Source organism: Chiloscyllium punctatum, chromosome 34 (genome assembly GCF_047496795.1).
Source record: "Chiloscyllium punctatum isolate Juve2018m chromosome 34, sChiPun1.3, whole genome shotgun sequence".
Taxonomy (NCBI): Eukaryota; Metazoa; Chordata; class Chondrichthyes; order Orectolobiformes; family Hemiscylliidae; genus Chiloscyllium; species Chiloscyllium punctatum.
Genome location: NC_092772.1, coordinates 37,823,450 through 37,849,185, shown reverse-complemented (window position 1 = coordinate 37,849,185; position 25,736 = coordinate 37,823,450). Strand labels below are relative to the sequence as shown.

Below are 25,736 nucleotides of genomic sequence, written 5' to 3'. Positions count from 1 at the left end.
CCCCTGGCGCTGTGAGGTCTGCAGTGCTAACCACTGAGCCGCTGTGCCACCCAAACAGCCACCTTCAGACATGTCATGTCATGTCATGTCATGGCCAATCCACCATAACCAGCACACCTTTGTGACTGTGGGAGGAAACCCACCCAGGCATGTGGAGAGCGTGACAGTCGCCCGAAGTCAGAATCGAACCTGGGTCCCTGGCGCTGTGAGGCAGCGGTGCTAACCACTGAGCCGCCATGCTACCCAACAGTCACCTTCTGACACCTTTCAGTGCGATCATGTCTGACTGTGAACACTTCAATGGCTTTTACCCAACCCCCATCAGGAATCTACCAATCTCGACCTTAAACAGACTCAAAGACTGAGCTTCCACAACCCCTCTTTTTCTTTATTTGTTCTCTGGACGCGGGCGATCCTCGTCTCCCGAACTTATTTGCCCAGAGGGCAGATGAGAGTCAATCACATTGCTGTGGGTCTGGAGTCACATCTTGGGTTGGATCTCCTTCCCAAAAGTGAGCCAGATGGTCTTTTATGACAATTGACAACGGTTTTGTGGTCATCAGTAACTTCCGACTGAGTTGAGATTACGCCACTTGAAGTGGTGGGATTTGAACCTGAGTCACCCAGAGCATTAGCCGAGTTTCTGGATTAATAGGAGGAAGTGCAGACTGCAGATGCCGGGGGTCAGAGTTGAAAAATGTGGCGCTGGAAAAGCGCAGCAGGTGAGGAGAGTCGAAGTTTCGGGCAGAGACCCCTCACCAGGAATTAATAGGATTGATAGTCAAGCGATCGTATCACAAAACCTTTGTCTTTATGGTCAAGAATTCCAAAGGATCAGAGCCCTCTGAGTGAAATGGTATTGGAGAACATGGCATTGAGAGAGGGTCAGCCATAACAGGCTGAAGTGCGGAGCAGGTTCGAAGGGCTGAACAGCCACATCCTGCTCTTAGTTTCCTCATTGCAAGCTAGCTGCCAAGAAATCAAATGGGGAAATTCCCATAAAACTTCCTGTCTGGGGAGTGGCTTCGGTATGGAATTTAGCACCGCACTGCGTTCGTCAGACAGATATCAGATGGTCTTTCAGGTCAAGCTGAGCCAAGTACACTCAGGGTAAACAAACAGAACGCATGCTGACAGTGTCAAACAAACTTGATGCCTCTTCATCCTCAGGGGATGAAGGGAATTCCCCATATCCATAAAGACTCTAACCTTTATAGATGCTCCATGGAAAGTATTCTATCTTGATATGGAAACTACAGAGAGTTGAGAACAGTCCATCAGGCGAACCAGCCTTCCATCCATTGGCTCCCTCTACACCTCTCACTTCCTCAGAAAGGCAGACCACATCCTTAAAGATCCATCCTACCTGGTTGGCACGGTGGCTCAGTGGGTTAGCACTGCTGCCTCCCACTGCCAGGGAGCCGGGTTCGATTCCAGCCTCGGGCGACTGTTTGTGTGGTTTGCACATTCTCCCCGTGTCTGCATGGGTTTCCTCTGGGTGCTCTGGTTTTCTCCCACAATCCAAAGATGTGCAGGCCAGGTAAACTGGCCATGCTAAATTGCCCCATAGTGTTAAGTGCATTAGTCAGGGGTAAATGTAGGTTAGGGGAATGGGTCTGGGTGGGTTACTCTTCAGGGGGTCGGTGTAGACTTGTTGGGCCAAAGGCTGGGGAATCTAATCTAATAAAAAAATACTTTCTCCTCATCTCTCACTGCAGGGGTTGACCCCTTATTTGTAAATTGTGGCCCCAGTTCTTGTTTGTAGAGTCATACAGCATGGAAACAGACCCTTTGGTCCAATTTGTCCACGCTCCCAACCTAAACCAACCTCACTTGGATTAAAGCATTTAAAAGGCATCTGGATGGGTATCTGAATAGGAAGGTTAAGAGGGATATGGGCCGGGTGCTGGCAAATGGGACTCGATTAGGTTCGGAGCCTAAGAACATTGAACAGTGCCATGTTCTCCAAAGCTCTCCCCCAGCTCCTAAAATTGAACAGGGACTGTCATCCAAGCAAGGGGCAAGAGAAGACCATCTCGGCCCCTCCAGCTCACTCTCCACCATTCAATAGGATCATGGCTGATCTGATTGGAACCTCAACTCTACATCCCCCCCACCTCCTTTGTGCTCTCGTGCTCTCCTTTGGTCCTCAAGAATCTACCTCAGTCTCCCTTCAAAATAGTTAACGATTCTGCATCCACTGCCAAATGAGGAAGGGCAGTCCAAAGACTTCCTCTGAGAGAGGAAAAAAAAACACTTCCTCGTGTCTTATTTTAAACAGCACCTCCATATTTTTAACGGCAGGTGCTCAAAACCAAAAAAAAAACAAAGGGTCCCTGGATCTGAAAAGTTCACCCTGCTTCCTTGCCCCAGATGCTGCCAGACCTGCGAAGTTTTTCCAGCAATTTCTGATTCTGTACCCCTCATTCTCAACTCTCCCACAAGAGGAAGCTCTCCTTTCTCGATCCACCTGATCACGTCCCCTCAGGATCTGATATGTTTCCGTTCAGTCATTTATGACTCTTCTGTTCTCCAGAGGATACTAGATGGTTTAGCCTTTCCTCATAAGGCAATCTACTCATTCCAGGTATGATTAAATCTCTGAATTAATTCAAATGCTTTCAGCATCGGGTGAGAGGCACTAGGATTTCATGGAGCGGCTGTACAGCACATTGATTCAGCCCCTTTTGGAATACCGCGTGCAATCCTGGTCTCCCAGCGACAGGAAAGATGCTGTGAAGTTTGACAGGGTTCAGAAAAGATTTACAAGGACATTGCCAGAGTTGGAGGGCTTGAGATATCGGGAGAGGCTGAACAGGCTGGGACTGTTTTCTCTGGAGCTTCGGAGGCTGAGGGGTGACCTTATAGAGGTTTATAAAACCATGAGGGAACTTGGATAGGATAAATAGACAAGGCCTTTCCCCTGGGGTGGGGGAGTCCAGAACTAGAGGGCATAGGTTTAGGATGAAAGGGGAAAAAGTTTAAAAGGACTTCAAGGGCAACTTGTTCACACAGATGGTGGCAACATGTGTGGAATGAGCTGCCAGAGGAAGTGGTGGAGGCTGGTACAATGACAGCATTTAAAGGCATCTGGATGGGTATATGAATAGGAAAGGATTAGAGGGATATGGGCAAAATATTAGCAAATGGGGCTAGATTAGTTTAAGATATCTGGTTGGCATGGTTGGACCGAAGGGTCTGTTTCCATGCCTCTGAGTACGGTTACCAGGGCTGCACACAGTACTCCAGCTACAGTCTCAAATATGCCCTGTATAACTGAACCAAAACATCCCTTCTATGCCTTCAGTTCATTTCGGAACAAAACGTAACTTTCTATTCATCCCGTCCTGGCTTCACAAGCAACGCTGAGACAATTAACACTCATCGACCTCTACACAATGTGTATTCTGGGTCAGTGTGACTGTGCATGTGATCAGAAACCAGACTCACTCATATTCCAGCTCATCCGAGTCTCTGGGATGCTTGAGGCATTGGCATCCTATCTCTGGACTCGCAAAGGATTCTGGGAGCACGGAAGACTCCATCCTATTTTAGCCGAAGGGGCTGTAACATGCTCCTTGAGGATTCAGTTACTAGGAGTGAAGGCTGGGAGCTTCTCTCTTGCCTGTCAATGGGGTTGAACAGCTGAGCTCTTCCAGTGATAGAAGGATGAGAACAAATTCTCCACAAGACATAAGTATGCAGACGTGGTCAACAGCAATGGTATGGTCCCTCTGAATTTGAGGCAGCTCAGGAGAACACAACAGTTGACTGACAACACATTGGACTCTTTCACTCACGGATCTTTCCTTCTCTCCAGATTTCAGGTATCCACATCTGAAAATGTAGCTTTCCCTCCCTCCCAGCAGTCAGTCTCCATGAATAATCCTCAGGTACTGAAGCAGTCCATGTTCAAATGCAGCAAGACCTTGGCCAATATCCAGCCTTGAGTTGACAAGAGGCGAGTAACATTGACAGCACACACGTGACCGCCTCCAACAGGAGAGAATCTAGCCATCACTCCTTGACATTCAGTGGCGTGACCATCACTGAATCCTTCACTGTCAACATCCTGGGGGTCACCATTGACTAGAAATTGAACTGGACGGACCATATGAAAGAGCAGCTCAGAGGCTGGGAATCCTGCAGTGAGAGTCTCACCTCCTGATTTCCCAAAGCTACTCACACAACTCAAGTCAGGAATGTGTTGGAATGCTCCCCCACTTGCCCTGGACGGGGGCAGCTCCAACAACGCTCTCAAGAAGCTCAGGACAAAACAGCCCCCGCTTGATTGGCACCACATCCACCAACACCCAGTTCCTCCACCACTGACGCTCAGTCGTCCCCGAACATACCATCTACAAGATGCACTGTAGGAGTCCACCAAAGATCCTTAGGCAGCACCTTCCAAACCCACAACTACTTCTGTGCGTTCCACAGCCCTCTGAACTTAACTGCCCTCAGAAATGGCTCAGCAAGAATACTTCTGTAGGGACAGCCAAGGCTGACTCAGCAACGCCCACAATCCCACAAACGAATAAAGAGAAAAGCGAATCAGACACGCGGCATAAATTTGTCGTGCCAAGATTGCTTATGTGACACCGTGTAGTTTCTGTTGACCAAGCATTGTGCAAACGCCTCTGCAGTGAGACTCCTGGAGATCTGAATGGGGACGTGAATATGAAGGGATATGGGCCAACTGCTGGCACAACAACATTATTACTTTCTTAATGTCAGCACAAATTGGTGGGAGCAAAGCTCAACTGGGAACAAAGTCCCAGACTGTGCAAAACATGCTTGAAACGATAATGAAGAGAATCATTGAGAATCATTGGCTGTGGCTGAAGGTTAACACCACAGTTAGGTAGTGCTCAGAATATAGAATCATAGAGATTTACAGCACTGTAAAAGAAAAACCTCTCGACCTGCCAAATATCAAAAACTACCAGTTAATTGCTCTAACCCCATTTCCCAGTACTTGGCCCCCATAGCCTTGGCATTGCAAGTGAGCATCTAAATACTTCTTCAATAGATTCCTGCCTCTATCTCTCCTCTTACAGGCAGTGATTCCCACCACCCTCTCAGTGAAACATTTGCTTTCCTCACATCCACTTTAAACGTCCGACCCCTTTCCTTAAATCAATGACACTCCACCGCCCCCTCCCCCGCCCCCGTCTCCCGTTCACTCCATTAAGGGGAAACATCTCTTCCTGTCTACCCTCTCTATGCCCCGCATCATTCCACACCGCTCAATCCTGTCCCCCTCTCGGTCTCCTCTGAGGGAAACGACTCCAGTCGGTCCAATCTCTCTTCAGAACCAAAACTCTGCAGCCTAGGCAACCCCCTGGTAAATCTCCCTCTGACCCCTCTCCAGTGCTATCCTGTTCCCCTCCATAATGTAGAACTGCACACAATACTCTAGCTGTGGTCAAACCAGTGTTTTATACAGTTCCAGCATCACCTCCCTGTTAAACTATAAGCCTCGGCTAATAAAGGTGAGTATCTTGTGTCCCTGTGACCTGAAGGGATGGACGGACTTACACATCAAGCTCAATCGCTGCATCCTGGGGTCATCACATGGTTCCCCCCGCCTTGTTTGTCCTGCCCGAGTGCATCACCCTAACACGAGGCAGCATCGGGAGCAGGATGGATAATTATGGAAACGTGGTTCTGAATTTAGCCGGTCCCAAGCTCTGTTGGAAATGTGACCCTCTCTCCACCAACTGTTCACCGTGGGCCCCTTCCGAGAGATGCCAGCCCTGAACAGAGGGTCAGCAGCCGAATTCGGTGTTTGAGGGGGGTGCAGCGCTACAGAAAGCCAGGAAAATGGGCGCGAAATGAACCTTTGGCAGGGGACGGGGAGAACGTCTGGAGGGAAATCTCTGCCGTAGGACAGTTTTCCGTGCCCCCACCATCCTGCCTTCTTCACTTGAAAGAGCCAACCCTTCCAGGTTACCAGTGAGAGGACCCTCGCTGGTGGGTATTAGATGGGGCAGCCGCTTCATTTGGAGCACCCCTCTGCTACCCACCAAGCCCCTCCCCACCCCACTCTGTGTCCCCCTCTCCATCTCCTGGGGAACGTTTGACCCATCCACCCCCAAATATCGACAGTGCAAACACTGATTAGCAAGGGCTTGAGAAACAGAGCAGCCCCAATCCTAGGGCAGAATGACCAAATGCTGCTCCTTTACCTGATGGTCTGGTCAAAGACTGAGCCGTGCAGATAATCTCAAATTGGCACACGCAAAGGCGAATCAGCAAAAGATGCTCATTAAATGTGCACTTACCTGCTTAACTTCTTTTTGACAAACCATGCAGTTCCCCCAATAACAGGAACGGCGAGAATTGCAATCACAATGCCAGCTATGGCACCAGCAGACAGCGTTTCACTTTTTATGGCCTTTTCTGAAAAAGAGAGTAAGGAACCTAATGAGCGTGCATCTCAGATACTGTTCGGCTTTCAGGGTTACATGCAAAGACAGACTCCTTCTTGGTTAAACGCTGTGGTTAGCTCATGGGTTAAGCAACATAGCCATGAATGGTGGCTTGCACTCCATCGATGTGATGCAGTGCCTTCGGTGTTAGATATGATTGCCCAGATAACGAGGCCGTTCAGGCCCTGGTTAAGACAGCAGTGCTTTCGCGACAGAATGGATTTACAAGGCGGTCTTGATCGCGCCACGATAAGAGCATGTGATGGCCGTTGCGTCGTAAGAGATGATGAAGGGAGGACATAGTCGCCTGCCCCCTAGAAACTTTACAAATTGGAGCAGGGGTTGGCCCATTGAACCTGCTGCATCATTCACACGATAATGGCGGATCCTCCAACCCTGCTTTCGCTTTCTCCCCGTGTCCTTTGATCTCTAAGATTTATACCGACCGCCTCCCCAGAAATATTCAATATTTTGGTCTTGAAGTGAGGAGACTCTGAATCCCCGAATATCAGTCAGCCGGGGCTCCCTGATTGGCCCAATTTAACAACCCCAATCAAGGATCTGGTAGTCAATAAGATCCACCTGGTTCCAATCACTACATTGCATTTAACTTGCCTCAATAGTCTCAGCTCTCTAACTCCTCCCTTTTTGCCTTAAAAGAATGGATTTTCCTTTCAGTCCAAGCATTAATTCTTTCAGCAGTGGACATGTCTTCTGTGCTTTTAATACATTTGTTTTTCCATTCAGCGTGGCCTTTTGTGCCCCCAAACTCTCATAACTGACTTTGTTTAAACTTAAGACACTCATTTTCGATTGAACTACTACCGTCCCAACCCAATTGGTAAAAAATCTGTCATTGCTAAAACGTTCACCTGCAGCAAGAATAATCGCCCTTTTTCACGGCGTTATACAAGTTCTAAAATAGCCTGTGGCCAATGTTGGTTCCTCAATGTATTTATGCAGTAAGTCATCCCATAGAAATTCCAGGAATTTCTCCTCCACAGCATCAGTGCATTCCCTCATCTATCAGTTGAAGTCCCACATGATGACTGCATCTCTAACTTCCTGCTCTGTCAACAGTGCGACTACTGCTCTGACAGGACGATGGAGGTTCGGTAACCGAGAGACAATTTCGGCCCAAGAACTGTAGCTCTTTGCTTTTGCTGAACTTGACCCAAACTGATTCTGCATTCCTTGCCTTCTGATGCAGACATCCACTGACCTCATTCCTCTCAGTCAGCACTAACGCAACTACCTCTTCCTTTTGCCCTGTGTCTAAATGTTGAATATCCTTTAATGTCGTAGCAGTTACCAGTGAGAGGGTATACTTACAGAAAGCAACATACAAATGTGTGAACAAAAGAGGTTTCCAACTGCTGGAATCAGACAGCAATAACTTGAAGGTAAAGGGAACCATTACAGACTACGAGTGTTAACAGAGACGGGAAGATATCTCTCTAGCACGAGAACCATAAGTCACAAACCTTGCTGTGCTCAAATGAAAGCAATGAACCACATGCGAAATCTGAAACCAGCACAGACAATTACTGGAGAAACTCGGCGGGTCTGGCAGCTTCTGTGGAGAGTCGAGAGTGTGGTGCTGGAAAAGCGCAGGCGGTCAGGCAGCACCCGAGGAGCAGGAGAGTCGACGTTTCGGGCATAAGCTGTTCATCGGGGAATGAGGCTTCTGCTCCTCGGATGCTGCCTGACCGGTTGTTCCTTTCCAGCGCCACACTCTCGACTCTGACCTCCAGCGATCTGCAGGGCTCACCTTCTCCTCGCTTCTGTGGAGAGCCAAACAGGGTTCACTTTTCGAGCCCAGCATGACTCCTTTTCAGAGCTGGTTTGTTTTCCCTCTGCAGACGCTGCTGAGTTTCTCCAGCCTTCGCTAGGCTTGTTACAAGACCAGCATTCATCCGAGTTGTGATATCGAGTACCGAACGGCAATCTTGAGATCAGCCGGGAACTCTGCACTTGCAAAGTCCACCTTCCTCTGGCACTTTCTGTGAGGCAAAGTTATGCACGCTGGAAAAATACGGATTAGATCTGAACATAAGATTCCTCAACTGTCTGAGGACTTCGAAGAAGCATCTTTGGCACTTTTAAATTCCAATTTGATACCACCGTTTTAAAATCAACCATTCATGGTTGCCGCTGGAGGGGTCAACATTTTTTGCTTGTCCTGAGTTTCATTGGTGAAGTTGTTGAGTTGTCTTCGTGAAACGCTGTAGTCTGTTCGGTACAGGCCCACCGACCCCCCCCCCCCCCGTTGTTAGCAAGGGAGTTGCATGATTTTGACTTGACAAAGCTCAAAGGCATACCAACATATTTCTCTTGCCATCCAAGGTTCCCGAACCTTGCCATCCTTATCCTTCATTTTCACAGGTCCTGAGCTGGCCTTTGTGGCAAATGTGGATTCACTCTCAAACAGCTGCCCCCAGTCAGTCTCCCCCCCCCCCCCCCCCAGTTTAGTCATTTTATGCTTTTACTCCAGGATTAGTCTTATCCTGACCAAGAGTAACTGAAAACTGACAGAATTATGATCTGGAGGTGCCGGTGTCGGACTGGGCTGGACAAAGTTAAAAATCCCACAACACCAGGTTATAGTCCAACAGGTTTATTTGGAAGCACTAGCTTTCGGAGCGCTGCTCCTTCATCAGGTGGTTCAAATAAACCTGTTGGACTATAACCTAGTGTTGTGGGATTTTTAAATTTGTCCAGAATTATGGCCATTAGCTCCTGAAATGCTCCCTCATTGAAACTTAGAGCTCCGGGCTCATTCCCAATACCAGGTCTCGTATGGTCCTGTCTCTCGTTGAACTGTCTGCATATTGTTTCAAAAACTGCCCTGGACACACCTCACAACTGCCCCTCCTCACCCCCATCCAAGACCCTCGCACCAAGGGACCCTCATTTACTGTAGGGGAAGTTAACATCACCCACCCGTGATCTGTACATTTTTCCATAACCCGTCCACACGTCTGTACCACTATCACCTTTTTAATCACCTCAGAAGCTGTAGGGAGGCCTGCACCCTTGCTACTCCCGCGATCTCACCTTTCAGCTTTGCTGGATAAGCCCTCTCAAGGTGTTTTCCTTTAGCTGGGATAATCCTTACCTGACACCCCTTCCTTTTATATCTCACCAACCTTGCCTGAAACACCAAAATCCTGGAACATTAAGCCTTGTCCCTCTCTCAAGCAAGTCGCTGGAGTAGAATCAGAGAATCCCGAGAGTGAGGAAGCAGGCCATTCAGCCCATCGACCCACCAAAGAGCATCCCACCTTGATCCATTCCTTTCCCTTTAACACTGCACAACCCATGGCCTTATCTCCCTAGCTTGCACAGCCCTGGTCACTATTGGCAATTTAGCATGGTCAATCCACCTAATCTTTGGACTGTGGGAGGAAACCGGAGCACCCGGAGGAAACCCACGCAGACATGGGGAGCATATGCAAATTCCACACAAACTCTGTGACTCTATTTGCAAATCGGGATGGAGAATGGCTTGGAGGGGAACTTGAGGTGGGCGGGGGGGGTGGTGGTGGTGGGAGCGGAGGGGTTATTATACCATGAATCTGCTTCCCTCATCCTTCAAGATGATTATGGTCATGTATTTGGAAGGTGCTGTCTTAACAGCTTAGGTGAATTTCTGCAGTGCATCCTGTAGATGGTACATACTGCTGCCACTGAGTATTTTTGGTGGAGGGAGTAAGTGTTTGCGGACGTGGTGCCAATCAAGCTGATTCTTTCATCCCGGACGGTGTTGAGCTTCTTGAGTGTTGTTGGAGTGGCACTCATCCAGGTAAGTGCGGAATATTTCAACACAATCCTGACTTATCCCTTATCGATGGTGGACAGGCTTTGGGGAGCAACGAGGTGAGTTACTCGCTGCAGGATTCCTAACCTCTATCCTGGTCTCGTAGCCACTACATATGACGAGTCAAGTTGAGTTCCTGGTCAATGGTAAACCCCAGGATATTGATAGTTGGCTTTCAGTGATGGTAATGCTGTTGAATGTCAGAGAGTGATAGATAGATTCGCTAATGTTGATGGCACTTGCGTGGTATGAATTTGACTTGCTGTTTTGTCAGCCCGAATCCAAATATAGTCCAGGTCTTGTTGCATTTGGATATGTACTGCCCCAGTCTCTGAGGAGTTGTGAATGGTGCTGCAGGTATAAACTTTGTGTTATTGATGTGACTGTAGAAACTCATAGACATTGACAATATTGTTATTTTGTTACATTAGAAAGAAATATTTGTTATTACCAGTAAACACAGAAAGAAGAACATAGAAAAGAAACATACATATGGAGTGAAGCACATGGACAAAATGCTGTTAGTCTGTTTTGGTGAAACGTTTACTCACCTTCAATAGTTACCTCTATAGTAGCACTTTTGGTATGTCTGGTTATGTTGTTATAAGCCTCACAGGTATAATTCCCACCTGGACTTTCCTTTGTCGATTCAATGTTGTACGTTTGTCCGCTGTCTAACAGCCCATTACCGTTGGACCATCTATAGGCAGCTGAAGGGACGGATTGGGCAGAGCAACGTAATGTAAGCGATTGCCCCAGTTCAAGGTGACTTGGCCCCGGGGGTTCAACAGTGACTGCCTCCGGTCCATCTACAAAAAGGAATCGAGAGAACACGTGTTGCCTTCGCACCTAAAAGAATCGCTGATAGTAAATGTAAACCAACTCCTCAAGGTTTCTGTGTACTCACAATTAATTTTCAGGTCAAAGCTTCCAGATGCGTTGTTAGTGATACCAATGACTTGACATGTATATGTTCCAGAGTCGCTTCTGTTAACACTGATTATAGTCAGTGTCTTTTTCTCCTCAGATATTTTTATTCTGTCACTGTCCTTGAGAAGGCTGTTATCCTTATACCATATCCTTAATTGTATAGAGCCCTTGGCCTCACAAGTCAATAAAATGGCATGGAGGCTTTCTACTGGCACCGAATTGTTGGACGATACTTTGACGTTAGAAACTGGCACTGTAAATAAAATTTGGAAAATGACACGGTGTTATATCACTTTCGATTCCCCGCTCAGTGATCGCCGGGCTCTCCATTTAAGCTTATCTTTTTATTTCGACGTCCCACGCAAAACTGCAGACTGTTTTAAAATCACGGCGTCATAGTTACCTGTAAAAAGACGTGCGATGATTTGAAATCGATGCTTTAAGTCAGACCGACCACAAACGGCGCTTGGGAAAAGATTAGCGAGGTTGGAGAGCACAGAGAGGAACAGAAATATGAATTATCGATGGGTGGAACCACAAGGCTGGAGACAGGACAGTGACGAGGGGCCCTTTGTCCCACCAAGGCTGACTTTTCCAGCCCCCATCTCTGTTTCTTGTGAGAAAATGCCACTCATTAAACTTAATCAAGTTAGGGTCCATTTTGACATTGAACAGAACTGACAAATTTGCCCCCAAGATTACCGCAGCTAATCATGGAGAGGTTGCAGCATTTGATCTTTCGGCCAGCAATTATTTCCTGGATCTCAAGTCCTTCCAATATTATGAGAATGCTCTGCACACTATCGCAATTCAGAAGTCTACGCTTCGTCAGACAACAGCGGAGTATTATTTCACAAAATGTCTTGAGTTAACGTTGCTAGCCTGAAAGCTAAAAACGTAAGGTGGAAGTACATGGTTCCCACACTCAAAGTCAGGGTTGCCCTCCTGAAACTTGCAACTTTAAGTGAAGCATGGTTTCTCATAGGAATCAATGTTAAAATCAGAGTTAGGTTCCTGGGGAAAACCGTTGCCTGGGTTAACTAATGCAAAGGTTGAAATACTGTGGCAGACATGTGCTGTATCATGCATTCCTTGTTGAAATAACTTGCAAACCAACTCAAGAAAAACTTCAGTTAGGAAAGAAAACTTCTTGCTTGCAATGGTAAAAGAATTTCTAATATGGTACAGACACTATATACATTCCTCAGTTATTGTATCTGGATACGTAATGCATAGCGCAGCAGAGAATTCTTTGAAAATAACTAAATCCTGACCAGTTCCTCTACTTGTCTGGCTAAAAAGAATAGAGATGTTGAGAGAGAAAATAATATAGACATACTTTTGAAAAGTTTACTCAGAGCCTGAGACACAATTTTGAAATAAATGATTTTGGACATCAGCACAAACACATTGGCACCAACCAGTCAGAGTTGGGGGATGTGGGGGTCCAGCTGACATCACAATGAAGTGACTCATGATGGTGCAAGAGGTGCAATCATATGAGGTATAGCTGGGAAGTAAGGGATGTTAAAATGAAAAGCAGGACTTTAAATGAGGAGAGTGAACATAGGACAGCAACAACTTTAAAGTGAAAGATCTTTAAACAGGGTGACTTAAAGCGAGAACTCCACACATAAATCCTTAGACTCAACGCATTTCATTGCAGATGATTTTATCTTCGGTATTTATTTTGCAGCAACATTTTATTTTGCCCGAGGGATTGTTAGCACACCTAATTAAATCCAACTGATCTCAGCTGCCAGATATCTGGAGCCACTTGTATACCACAAGCCAGAAGTGTCTGTCAGTAAGTGTGATTACTGACTCGCCAAAACTGACTTGCAACAGATTAATGATTTGTTTCTTGCAGTGCATTGGAAAGAGGGAAGGGCTTGGGGCACGAATGAGGTTTAAGTTCTTGTCTGCTTGAGGTCTTGAGTTTGTAGTCTCAGATAGCAGGTCAAGTGGCAAACCTGTGGGAAAGGTACACACTGCAGAATCCCCCCCAGAACAGATAGAGGCCATTCGGCCCATCAAGTCTGCACCTACTCCCTAGAGATCATCCCACCCAGAGACACCTCCCCCAACCTAACCTCACTCTCCTCATGGTTAATCCACCCAGCCTGCACACACTACGGGCCAAATTAGCACGGCCAACCGACCTAACCTGCACATCTTCGGAGTGTGGGAGGAAACCGGAGCACCCGGAAAAAACTGGGGAGAATGTGCAAGCTCCACATAGACAGTCACCCAAGGCTGGAATCGAACCCAGGTCCCTCGCACCATCAGGTGGTAGCGCTAATCACTAAGCCGCCAAATTGAATTCAAAAGCTACCATTGCAGGATTTAGATTCAGCAGATTACACACTGAAGTAACAGTCCAGTCATAAAACCACAACACCCAGGACACACCACCTGTAAACCTTTTAGTAATGATTCCACCATAAAAAGCAGGGTTTTTTGACATTGAGAACCTAAACTTCAGTTAAATGCATAAAACCTTTTTGGAACATCGCACATATTACAGAATTCCAACAGGCCCTTCGGCCCAACAAGTCCACACCAACCCTCCGAAGAGTAACCCACTCAGACCCATTCCGCCCCACCCTATATTTATCCCTGACTAATGCACCTAACCTACACATCCCTGAACACTGTGGGCAACCTAGCATGGCCAATTCACCTGCACATCTTTGGACTGTGGGAGGAAACCGGAGCACCCGGAGGAAACCCACGCAGACACGGGGAGAAGGTACAAACTCCACACAGACAGTCGCCCGAGACTGGAACCGAACCCGGGTCCCTGGTGCTGTGAGGCAGCAGTGCTAACCACTGAGCCACCACAGAACATAAAGCACAGATCAGTATAGGCCCTTCGGCCCACGATATTGTGCCGAGCATTTATCATCATCTAAGATCAACCTAACCTACACAATTTACTGCCATTCCTGTGTTTGCTCTGACTCTACTATCATTGGGGGGCAATGCATTCCACGCACCCACCACTTTCATTCCCCCTCATTATAACTTGAGGGCAGATATTTGCACACACAGATCAGCCAGGTTAAAAATATTAAAGTGAGCATTTCCATCTCTGCATTTATTTTTTTTTAACTAAGCCAGGCACTTGGTAGATATTACGCATCATCTCATGTCTCACAAACTTGATTGAGTTTTTTGAAGAAGTAACAAAGAGGATTGATGAGGGCAGAGCAGTAGATGTGATCTGTATGGACTTCAGTAAGGCGTTCGACAAAGTTCCCCATGGGAGACTGGTTAGCAAGGTTAGATCTCACGGAATACAGGGAGAACTAACCATTTGGATACAGGACTGGCTCAAAGGTAGAAGACAGAGGGTGGTGGTGGAGGGTTGTTTTTCAGACTGGAGGCCGGTGACCAGTGGAGTGTCACAGGATCAGTGCTGGAGGGGCCCTCTACCTTCTGTCATTTACGTAAATTATTTGGACGTGAGCATAAGAGGTACAGTTAGTAAGTTTGCAGATGACACCAAAATTGGAGGTGTAGTGGACAGCGAAGAGGGTTACCTCAGATTACAACATGATCTGGACCAGATGGGCCAAAGGGCTGAGAAGTGGCAGATGGAGTTTAATTCAGATAAATGTGAGGTGCTGCATTTTGGGACAGCAAATCTTAGCAGGACTTATACACTTCATGGTAAGGTCCTAGGGAGTGTTGCTGAACAAAGAGACCTTGAAAGTGGAGTCGCAGGTAGATAGGATAGTGAAGAAGGTGTTTGGTATGCTTTCCTTTCTTGGTCAGAGTATTGAGTACAGGAGTTGGGAGGTCATGTTGCGGCTGTACAGGACATTGGTTAGGCCACTGTTGGAATATTGTATGCAACTCTGGTCTCCTTCCTATCGGAAAGATGTTGTGAAACTTGAAAGGGTTCAGAAAAGATTTACAAGGATGTTGCCAGGGTTGGAGGATTTGAGCTACAGGGAGAGGCTTAACAGGCTGGGGCTGTTTTCCCTGGAGCGTTGGAGGCTGAGGGGGGGGTGACCTTGTAGAGGTTTACAAAATTATGAGGGGAATGGATAGGATAAATAGACAAAGTTTTTTCCCTGGGGTCGGGGAGTCCAGAACTAGAGGGCATAGGTTTAGGGTAAGAGGGGAAAGATATCAAAGAGACCTAAAGGGAAACTTTTTCACACAGAGGGTGGTACATGTATGGAATGAGTTGCCAGAGGATGTGGTGGAGGCTGGTCCAATTGCAACATTTAAGAGGCATTTGGATGGGTATATGAATAGGAAGGGTTTGGAGGGATATGGGCCGGGTGCTGGCAGGTGGGACTAGATTGAGTTGGGATATCTGGTCAGCATGGACGGGTTGGACCGAAGGGTCTGTTTCCATGCTGTACATCTCTATGACTCTAAGTAGATTGTTTGGTAACTTTCTACCTGAACTTACAAGTGGATTTTTTAAATGTTTGCTCACTCCAACAAGATTTCAAACTCTGACAAACCAAATGAATAGCCAAGATAGAGTCATACAGCACGGAAACAGGCCCTTCGGCCCATCTCATCCATGCCCACCAGGTTTCCTAAACTGAACTAGTCCCATTTGCCTGCATTTGGCCCATATCCCTCTAAACCTTCCCTATTCATGTAATTGCACAAATGTCTTTGAAATGTAATTGGATCTACCTCTGCAACTTGCTCAAACAGGTAGTTGGGTACATACACCATCCTCCATGCAAAAAAGCTACCTCTGAGGTCCCTTTTAAATTTTTCCCCTCTCACCTTGAACGTCTGGTTTTGAACTCCCCTAACAAAGGGAAAAGACCTTTACTGTTCACATTATCCCTGTGGCCTCCTGATTTTATAAGCTTCTTTAAGGTGACCTCTTAGCTCCAGGGAAAGAAAGTCCTAGCCTATCCAGACTCTGCCGATAGCTCACACCCTCCGGTCTTGGATATGACTTGTCTGAAATTCAGTTTGGCAATTGCAAACAAGTCTCGCCACAGTGTTAAGTGTCTGAACGGTACTTGCCTGGAATCTAACTGGATGCAAATAGGTTTGTTGAAAACACTGTCAAACTTTAAATTTAATCTCCTTTACCTGAAGGAACTCAATTTGCATTTTCAACTGAGTTTAACAATCTCAGTGCATGAACACATCCTATGACTACAGGAAATGTTCTCTCTCTTTGTTCCCAACACAGTCAACCCACTTTCAACCATTTGCACCTCTCATTAGCACTCTACCCAGCAATTTTCACTCACTCTTTTGGCTTGTCTGAAACACTTAGATTGTTGTTAAGCAACGACATTAAGGCATATATGACAAAGGCAGGTATATGGAGTTTGGCCACAGATTACTGAATGTATGAACAGGCCTGAGGGGCTGAATGGCCCACCACAGATCCTATAATACCTTCTTCACCTCCTTTACTTCTAGATTAGATTCCCTACAGTGTGGAAACAGGCCCTTTGGCCCAACAAGTCCACACCAACCCACTGAAGAGTAACCCGCCCAGACCCATTCCACTGCATTCACCCCTGACTAATGCACCCAACACTACGGGCAATTTTAGCATGGCCAATTCACCTAACCTGCACATCTTTTGACCGTGGGAGGAAACCAGAGCAAACCCACGCAAACGCGGGGAGAACGTGCAAACTCCACACAGACAGTTAACCGAGGTGGGAATTGAACCCGGGTTTCTGGCGCTGTGAGGCAGCAGTGCTAGCCACTGAGCCACTGTGCTGCCTGTTCTCCCCCTCTTTCGGCACCGTCTCCATCGATTCATCTCACCTCCTTGCCTCCCCCACACCTATCATCTTTCCCAGCTGCTAAGAGTCTGGATGAAGAGTAATTGGACTCAAAGCATTAACTCTCTTCTCCTCCTCTCAATAGATGCTGCTGAGTTTCTCCAGCACTTGCAGTGTTTGTTATAAATTTTAACTCTGCGCTGAACTTGGTGACTGACTGCAGCATACAGTTACTTAGTCATCCCTTCAACAGTATAGAACAGATGGGACTGTGGACCAACAGACAACACACAATATGAAATCAGAAGGTATTTACAATACTTGACTAAACTCCTTAATGTTACAATAGACAATAGGTGCAGGAGTCAGCCATTCGACTCTTTGAGCTAGCACCACCATTCATTATGATCATGGCTGATCATCCTCAATCAGTATCCTGTTCCTGCCTTATCCCCACAACCCTTGATTCCAACATCTTTAAGAGCTCTATCTATCTTTTTCTTGAAAAGAGGAAACTATCCATGCAATCATCTGTACAAAGGGAGAGTGCACTTTACCTTTTGAGAGCAGAGTATAATGAAAGCGCACATGAGATTATTTTTCCAAAGGATGTGAGAACTCGTGATAGGTTTGGGAAAGATCAATGCATCGGAATAGTATATTCAATAACTCGGCTCCTCAAAACCTTTCAACCATCAACAAGGCACAAGTCAGGAGTGAGACAGAGTACTCCCCACTTGCCTGGGTTAGTACAACTCCAGCAACACTGAAAATGGGGTACCATCCCAGGACAAAGCATCCTGCCTGATTGAGATCCACTCCTCTCCACCAGTGACGATCAGTAGCAGCAGTGTGTACTATCTACAAGATGGACTGCAGCAATTCACCAAAGGGTACTAGACAACAGCTTCCAAACCCACTCCTGTCTAGATGGACAAATGCCACAGATACATGAGAACAGCACCACCCAGAAATTCCCCTCTAAGCCACGCACCACCCTGACTTGGAAATACATTGCCACTCCCTCGCTGGTTCAAAATCCTGGAGTTCTCTCCCTAATGCCAATGTGGGTCTACCATGGCAATTTCCCATGGTCAATCCACCGAGCCTGCACATCTTTGGGCTGTGGGAGGAAACTGGAGCTAACCCGCACAGACACGGGGAGAACGTGCAAACACCACACAACACAGTCGCCCGAGGGTGGGATCGAGCCTAGGTCCCTGGCGCTGGGAGGCAGCAGAGCTATGGTGCCATCCGAGTTGGCACATTCAAATGAAGAAGACTTTACCAGGATGTTGCCCTGGTAACATCTTAAAAATAAAGGTTTTTTTTTTAGATTCACTACAGTGCGGAAACAGGCTCTTCGGCCCAACCAGTCCACACTAAACCTCCGAAGAGTAACCCATCTCCCTCTGACTAATATACCTAACACTATGGGGCAATTTAGCACGGTCAATCCACCCTAACCTGCACATCCCTGGGCACTATGGGGCAATTTATCACGGCCAATCCACCCTAACCTGCACATCCTCGGACACTATGGGACAATTTAACATGGTCAATTCACCCTAACCTGTACATTTTTGGATTGTGGGAGGAAACCAGAGCACCCGGAGGAAACCCACACAGACACGGGGAGAATGTGCAAACTCCACACAGACAGTCGCCAGAGGCTGGAATTGAACCCAGGTCCCTGGTGCTGTGAGGCTAACCACTGAACCACAGTACCATCCCTGTAGGTTCCTGTAGGGAAAAGTAAACTTGATGGAAATGATTACCTGAAGAAAAGCACTTCAAAGGAGACTGAAAGAAAAGCCGAGAGGGTACAGATCCAAATTTGTAAAAGTACGCTTTTGAGTTTTATTTATGGGGTCATGCAGTCATACAGCACAGGAGTTGCCATTGGCCCATTGAGTCTGCGCCAATCTATCATCATTCATCCCATTTTCCCAGCACTTAGTCTGTAGCTTTGAATGTTATGATATTTCAAGTGTCTATCCTCTTACTTTTGAAAGATTGTGTGGTTTCTCATCTTTACTATCCTCCACCACAGTACATTCCAGATTATCGCTATTCTCCAGTGAAAACGTTTTTTTTTGTCAAATCCCCTCAAAACCTCCTGCCTGTCACTTTAAAATTATGCCACCCCTCTCCTCGTTGCTGACCCTACAACTGAGGGGAGCAGCTGTTTCCTTTCCGCCCTGCCCATGCCCTTCATCTTACCCATCTCCAGCAGCTGCCTCCATCAATCCTCACTGCTCGAAAGAAAACAATTTCTCCCGTCTCCCTTCCGAACCAAACTGCTCCAACCCCAGTAACATCCCGGCGAATCTCCCGTGCGCTCCCTCCAGTGCTCTCAAACCTTCCTGCATTGTGGTGACCAGAAATGCGCACATTACTCTAACTGTGGCCTAACCAAAACCATTTAAAGAATTACTTGCGGCTCTTCATTGCCAAAAGCTCTGACGTCTTGTCAGAACGAATTAGCAAACAGATTATCCGTAGATACAACGTGGAGTCGCAGAGTTCTACAATGTAGTAAACGGCCCTTTGGCCCATCCCATCTGTGCCAGTCAAAAGCAATCACGGAATTATTCTACAAATACCTTCTAGCATTTGTCCCATAACCTCGTGGGCTTTGGCATCACAAGTGCACAGCTAAATACTTAGTCAGAGTCATAGAGTGAGGCAGCACGGAAACAAACCCTACAGTCCAATCACTCCATGCCAACTATAATCCCAAATTAATCTAGCTCCTCCTGCCTGCTCCTGGCCCATATCCCTCCGAACCTTTCCTGATCATATCTTTATCCCAATGTTGTAACTGTGCCCGCATCCACCATTTCCTCGGAAAGTTCATTCCACACATGAACCAGTCCCCGTGTAAAAAAAAATGCCCCCTGTGTCTTTTTTAAATCTTTGTCCTCTCATCTTAAAACCATGCCCCCTTCCCTTGAAATCCCCCACCCGAGGGTAAAGACACCTGTTATTCACCTTATCCACACCCCTCATGATTTTATAAACCTCTATAAAGGTCACCCCTCAACCTCCTAAGCTCCAGTGAAATAAGTCCTTGCCTCTCCAGTCTATTTTTATATCTCAGACTCTCCATTCCCGGCAACATCCTGGTAAAATCTTTTCTGAACTCTTTCTAGCTTAGTAATATCTTACCTGTAACAGGGTGACCAGAACTGGACACTCTGTTAAAATGTTATGCCTTTATCATGCTCGCAGGCAGAGATATAGCAGATTAGGGCTTTAAATTTAACCTGAAAATGTGTTGCTGGAAAAGCGCAGCAGGTCAGGCAGCATCCAAGGAACAGGAGAATCGACGTTTCGGGCATCAGCCCTTCTTCAGGAACGTTGATGCCCGAAACGTTGATTCTCCTGTTCCTTGGATGCTGCCTGACCTGCTGCGCTTTTCCAGCAACACATTTTCAGCTCTGATCTCCAGCATCCGCAGTCCTCACTTTCTCCTTTAAATTTAACCTATCAATTTAGGTAGAATAGATATTTCTTTGTTACTGAGTTCCATTGACGTGGAGTTGAACAAGACAAAAGCTCCAACAACAATCACAAACATCCCATTTCTTTCTGAATTACCAGCCAGACACAATTGCATTGTGGCCCAACTCAACGCCATTCCCCGAGCTAGGACATCATGCTGCTCGCGTTTTGAACACATGCTGGTGGAGATTGTTCGTGTTGGTGAGGCGAAAGGGATGGCTTTCACGGCAAACGCATCATTGTGGCGAGGTGCATTGTACAATGATACGATGGATGTTTATCCGGTGGTAAATGGGCTGGAGGAATGCTGTGATGTTAGCATGGCCTGTCCCTTCAAAGCCATGAGAGCATTCGGACAGAATACGCTCTCAATAGACACAAACGGGAGTTCAGCTTCTGCCTGTCATTGCTGGCAACTGGAAGCCAATTGGTGATAGCCAAGATCTCGCAGTTATGGAATGCAAAACCTAATTACCACATTTTGGCACTACAGAGAGAGAAATGAACCTCTGGCTCAGGACTAATGGATTTTGTTTAAGCTATATTTTAGAATTAGAAATTGAATTAGAATCCTTACAGTGTGGAAACAGGCCCTTCGGCCCAACAATTCCAAACCAACCCTCCGAAGAGTAACCCACCCATCTTTGTACTTTTTTCTCTTCTTCATAAACCATTCAAAATGGTGCCAGTTCTCGGCGACACTTATTTTTACTGTTTTTCTCACTGTAAAGTACATGTGACAATTATTTCATTCATTCATTCATTCATTCTTCACTGAAACCCCCTCCCCACCCAGTCACAGGCACACCTCCACACCAAACTCCTCCCAGTTTGGCGTCTTTCCCACACCATGGTGCACCCCTTCCCATCGTTCCTGCAGGCATTCCCATTCCCTCTCTCATAGGTACGTGTTTCTTGCCCCATAGGCATACTCCCCTCTCCCCGCCACTTTCAGGGACTGCTTCCCACCCATTATTCCACCCCCCCACCACCAACTGTGGCTCTCTAGAGCGTTGAATCTTGACAACCTTCATCCACCACACTGGGGTCATGATGGGAAACCGTTTGGGAAGCGTTGATGTACCAACATCAGATCTAAATAGTGTGTGAAACTATTCTCCTACAGTGGTCTTGCTCTCCACTCTCCATGTTTGCACAGCCTTTTCCAATAGAGATGTAAAACTGGCCTCTCTCTGAACCTTTACTGTGAAGGGAACTTTGTTTGACCATGCAAGTACATTTGATGAGCAACAAGACAAATTGGGTTGAATGTATCTGTTGCGTTGGCCATGAGAATATGTATGGTTGAGCATCGTAACAACAGTAAAATTACTTTTTTGATGGGTTAGAATACACATTCACAGGTCGTTTAAGGTACTGTAAGATGCAGGAACATGTGAAATGAAGAATAGATTTCACCATTTCACCAACTCTCACCTATTTTTGGGCAAGATATCGAATCCAAACAACAGCGATGCAATGCAGGACGTGTATAAGGCAGCTACAGGATAGTGTACAGTTCCCAGTCACCCAATTACAAAAGGAACGTAACTGCTCTGGAGAAGATTGGCAAGGGCTCAAAAATTACAGGCATGAGGAAAGATCGGAGAGGCCAGGATTGTTTTCCTTCAAACAGAGGGGGCTGAGGGATGACTTTACCGAGGTGTACAAAATAGTGAGGGGTTCGGATCAGGGAAGACCTGTTTCCCTTAACGGTGAGCTCATTTACCACCAGGCACAGATCGAAGGTGACCAATAAAAGGTTTAGAGGGGACAAAGGTTTCTGCATCAGATCTGGAATCCACCGCCCAGTTTGGAAGTAGAGGTGGAGACCCTCTCTCCCTTGAAAAGGCATCAGGGTCCACTCCTGATGTGTTGAAACCCACAAGGCTACAAGACAATGGACAGCACTAACTTGATGAGCTGAACAATCTCGCTCTGTGCTGTTGTATTGACATGGCTCCCCTTTCAAGTTTAAATTCTTCCTTTGAAAAGGCACAAGGACTAGAAGGTGGGAAGAATTTCAAGGGGTTAAAACAGTTTGGATAGTTAGAACATCTGTGCGAGCCAGTAAGTTCAGAGCTGTTTTAATATTCGAACACACAAAATAATTCATAATAATTTTTTCATTACACCAGTGACATTTCCAAAAGGGCATTTAGGACCTTCACTCTCAGCTTAAAGTTATTAAAAATATTACAATGAAACATCAATGATAGGAGTTTCAGAATTGATCACTGCAGAGTTGGCTGCTTAACTTCATTCAAAAATTCGCTGTAGTATATAAATGTTTTCTGGTGAGCCATTTTGATGGCTCACCAATTCATATCCTTGAAGCAGGTTGACTAGATTCCCTACAGTGTGGAAACAGGCCCTTCGGGCCAACCAGTCCACACCGACCCTCCGAAGGGTAACCCACCCAAACCCATTTCCCTCTAACTAATGCACCTAACACAATGGGTAATTTAGCATGGCCAATTCACCTGATCTTTGGACTGTGGGAGGAAACCGGAGCACCTGGAGGAAACCCACGCAGACACTGGGGAGAATGCGCAAACTCCACACAGACAGTCGCCCAAGGCTGGAATCGAACCTGGGTCCCTGGCGCTGTGAGGCAGCAGTGCTAACCACCGTGCCACCCCTAAACATAAATAAATTAACTTAAAGGTTGAACACTTAAATTCGCAAATTTTCCTGTGATCTAAATGAGTTCACGCGCAGGCTAATGACAGCATACCGGACAATTGCAGCCTGAATTGTGGTTGCAACTGAGTAAATATTGAAGCAGTTAGGACTGTTTATATTTTCTTAATGATGTTTGATCATGCTGAAGTGAGTACTGAAAAAAATTATTTCTTGGTACAATGTTATCTGTCATTAGCAAAGCCAAGTGGGAGAAAGAAGCTCCATTTTTTATTATCAAATGATTTATTCCCGTTCCCAGCGTTAAACAAAAGAGACCCCTCCACCAGTCCACAAGTGAACTACAAACCAAAGAAACAGAATGGAAAAATGTGTTACCTACCTACGACAATTATTGGCTTAGTTGAGACACTGTATCTTTGTGTTAAAATGTTAAAGGCCTGACAGGTATAAGTTCCACTTTGATTCAACGAAATGCTAGCAATAATTAGCTCACGCCCTTTCTGTTGAAGAGAAGTTTCATGATGGAACCATTCCATTGCTGCAGGTGGGTTTGAGTCCACAGAACATGTAAAAGTAACTTCTCTTCCAGCGGGGTAAATGGACAAATCGGGATTAATGGATATTTTAGGGCCATCCGGTCCATCTAAAATAAACGCACAAATGTATTGTCGTAAAGTTACGCCGTTACAAGAAGCAGTCGTGGACTATCCAAGCTAGAAGGAGATCACCGTCACCATCACCACTACAGAAAGTACACAGGCATGTGTCTTCTACACACCATCAATTGGACTGAAATGTCAGCCGAAGGCAAAAGATTGGATCACCTTCTGCACCGTGCAATTCTGGGACTGGTTCGTGAGATTTCTATTGTCTGTGGTGCTGCGGGCGAAATTCACTTCGTGTGCAACGATAAGTTTCCAATGTCAGTTTCCCCAAGTTTGTAATGAAGGTTTCAATGTCAGTTTCCCCAAGTTTGCAATGAAGGTTCCAATGTCAGTTTCCCCAGTTTGTAATGAAGGTTTCAATGTCAGATTCCCCAAGTTTGTAATGAAGGTTCCAATGTCAATTTCCTCAGTTTGTATGAAGATTCCAATGTCAGATTCCCCAGTTTGTAATAGAAGGTTCCAATATCAGATTTCCCCAGTGTGCAAGGATAAGGTTCCAATGTCAATTTCCCCAGTTTGTAATAGAAGGTTCCAATGTCAGATTCCCTGGTTTGTAATGGAAAGTTCCAATGTCAATTTGCCCAGTTTGTAATAGACGTTTCAATGTTAGATCCCCCAGTTTTGTTATGAAGGTTCCAATGTCAGTTTACCCAGTTTGAAATGAAGGTTCCAATGTCAGTTTCCCCAGTTTGTAATGAAGGTTCCAATATTAGATTCCCCAGTGTGTAATGAAGGTTCCAATGTCAGTTTCCCCAGTACGTAATGGATGGTTTCAATATTAGATTCCCCAGTTTGTAATGAAGGTTCCAATGTCAGTTTCCCCAGTTTATAATGGATGGTTTCAATATTAGATTCCCCAGTTTGTAATGAAGGTTCCAATGTCAGTTTCCCCAGTTTGTAATGAAGGTTCCAATATTAGATTCCCCAGTGTGTAATGAAGGTTCCAATGTCAGTTTCCCTAGTTTATAATGGATGGTTTCAATATTAGATTCCCCAGTTTGTAATGAAGGTTCCAATGTCAGTTTCCCCAGTTTATAATGGATGGTTTCAATATTAGATTCCCCAGTGTGTAATGAAGGTTCCAATGTCAGTTTCCCCAGTTTATAATGGATGGTTTCAATATTAGATTCCCCAGTGTGTAATGAAGGTTCCAATGTCAGTTTCCCCAGTTTGTAATGAAGGTTCCAATATTAGATTCCCCAGTGTGTAATGAAGGTTCCAATGTCAGTTTCCCCAGTTTATAATGGATGGTTTCAATATTAGATTCCCCAGTTTGTAATGAAGGCTCCAATGTCAGTTTCCCCAGTTTTTAATGAAGGTTCTAATGTCAGCTTCCCCAGTTTGTAATGGATGGTTCCAAAGTCATTTTCCACAATTTGTAATGGAAGGTTCCAGTGTCAGATTTCCTAGCATGCTATGGGATTAGCTAATGTCAGTTTCTGCAGAATATAATGGGCTGTCTCAATATCAGTCTTCGCAGTGTGCAATGGCATGGTTCAATATCAGTTTCTCCAGTGTGTAATGGGATGGCTCAATATCAATGTCCCCATGTGTGATGGGTTGTCTTAGTATCAGGCTCTATGCTAGTTTTGCCATTGTATTATGGAAGGGTTTGATGCCAGTTTACCCTGTGTGTAATGATAGGGGTTCACTGACAGTTAACTCAGTGTGTAATGGTGGGGTCAATGCTAGTTTACCAGTGTGTAATGGTGGGGTCAATGCCAGTTTGCCCAGTGTGTAATGGTGGGGTAATTGCTAACTTATCCATGTGTAATGGTGGGATTCAATGCCAGTGTATAATGGTGAATCAATGGTGGGATTGTCACCTGATGAAGGAGCATCACTCTGAAAGCTAGTGTGCTTCCAATTAAACCTGTTGGACTATAACCTGGTGTTGTGTGATTTTTAACTTTGTACACCCCAGTCCAACACCGGCATCTCCAAATCAAGTTTACCCAGTGTGTAATCTTGGGGCCAATGTTTGTTTAGCTAGTGTGTAATG

General features: G+C 46.0%; 1 protein-coding gene across 2 annotated transcripts in view; it reads right to left on the bottom strand.

The window, feature by feature from the left end:
* The window catches only part of LOC140458797 (cell adhesion molecule CEACAM5-like), an 84,488-nt gene that overhangs the window by 19,592 nt on the left and 39,160 nt on the right, over window positions 1–25,736 (bottom strand). For both annotated transcript variants that reach the window (XM_072553437.1, XM_072553438.1), the window contains exons 8-11: window positions 23,449–23,712; window positions 11,162–11,437; window positions 10,806–11,063; window positions 6,288–6,405 (exon numbers count right to left, since the gene is read on the bottom strand). In XM_072553437.1, coding sequence (XP_072409538.1) covers window positions 6,288–6,405; window positions 10,806–11,063; window positions 11,162–11,437; window positions 23,449–23,712 — 916 coding nt within the window. The remainder of the gene's footprint in view (window positions 1–6,287; window positions 6,406–10,805; window positions 11,064–11,161; window positions 11,438–23,448; window positions 23,713–25,736) is intronic.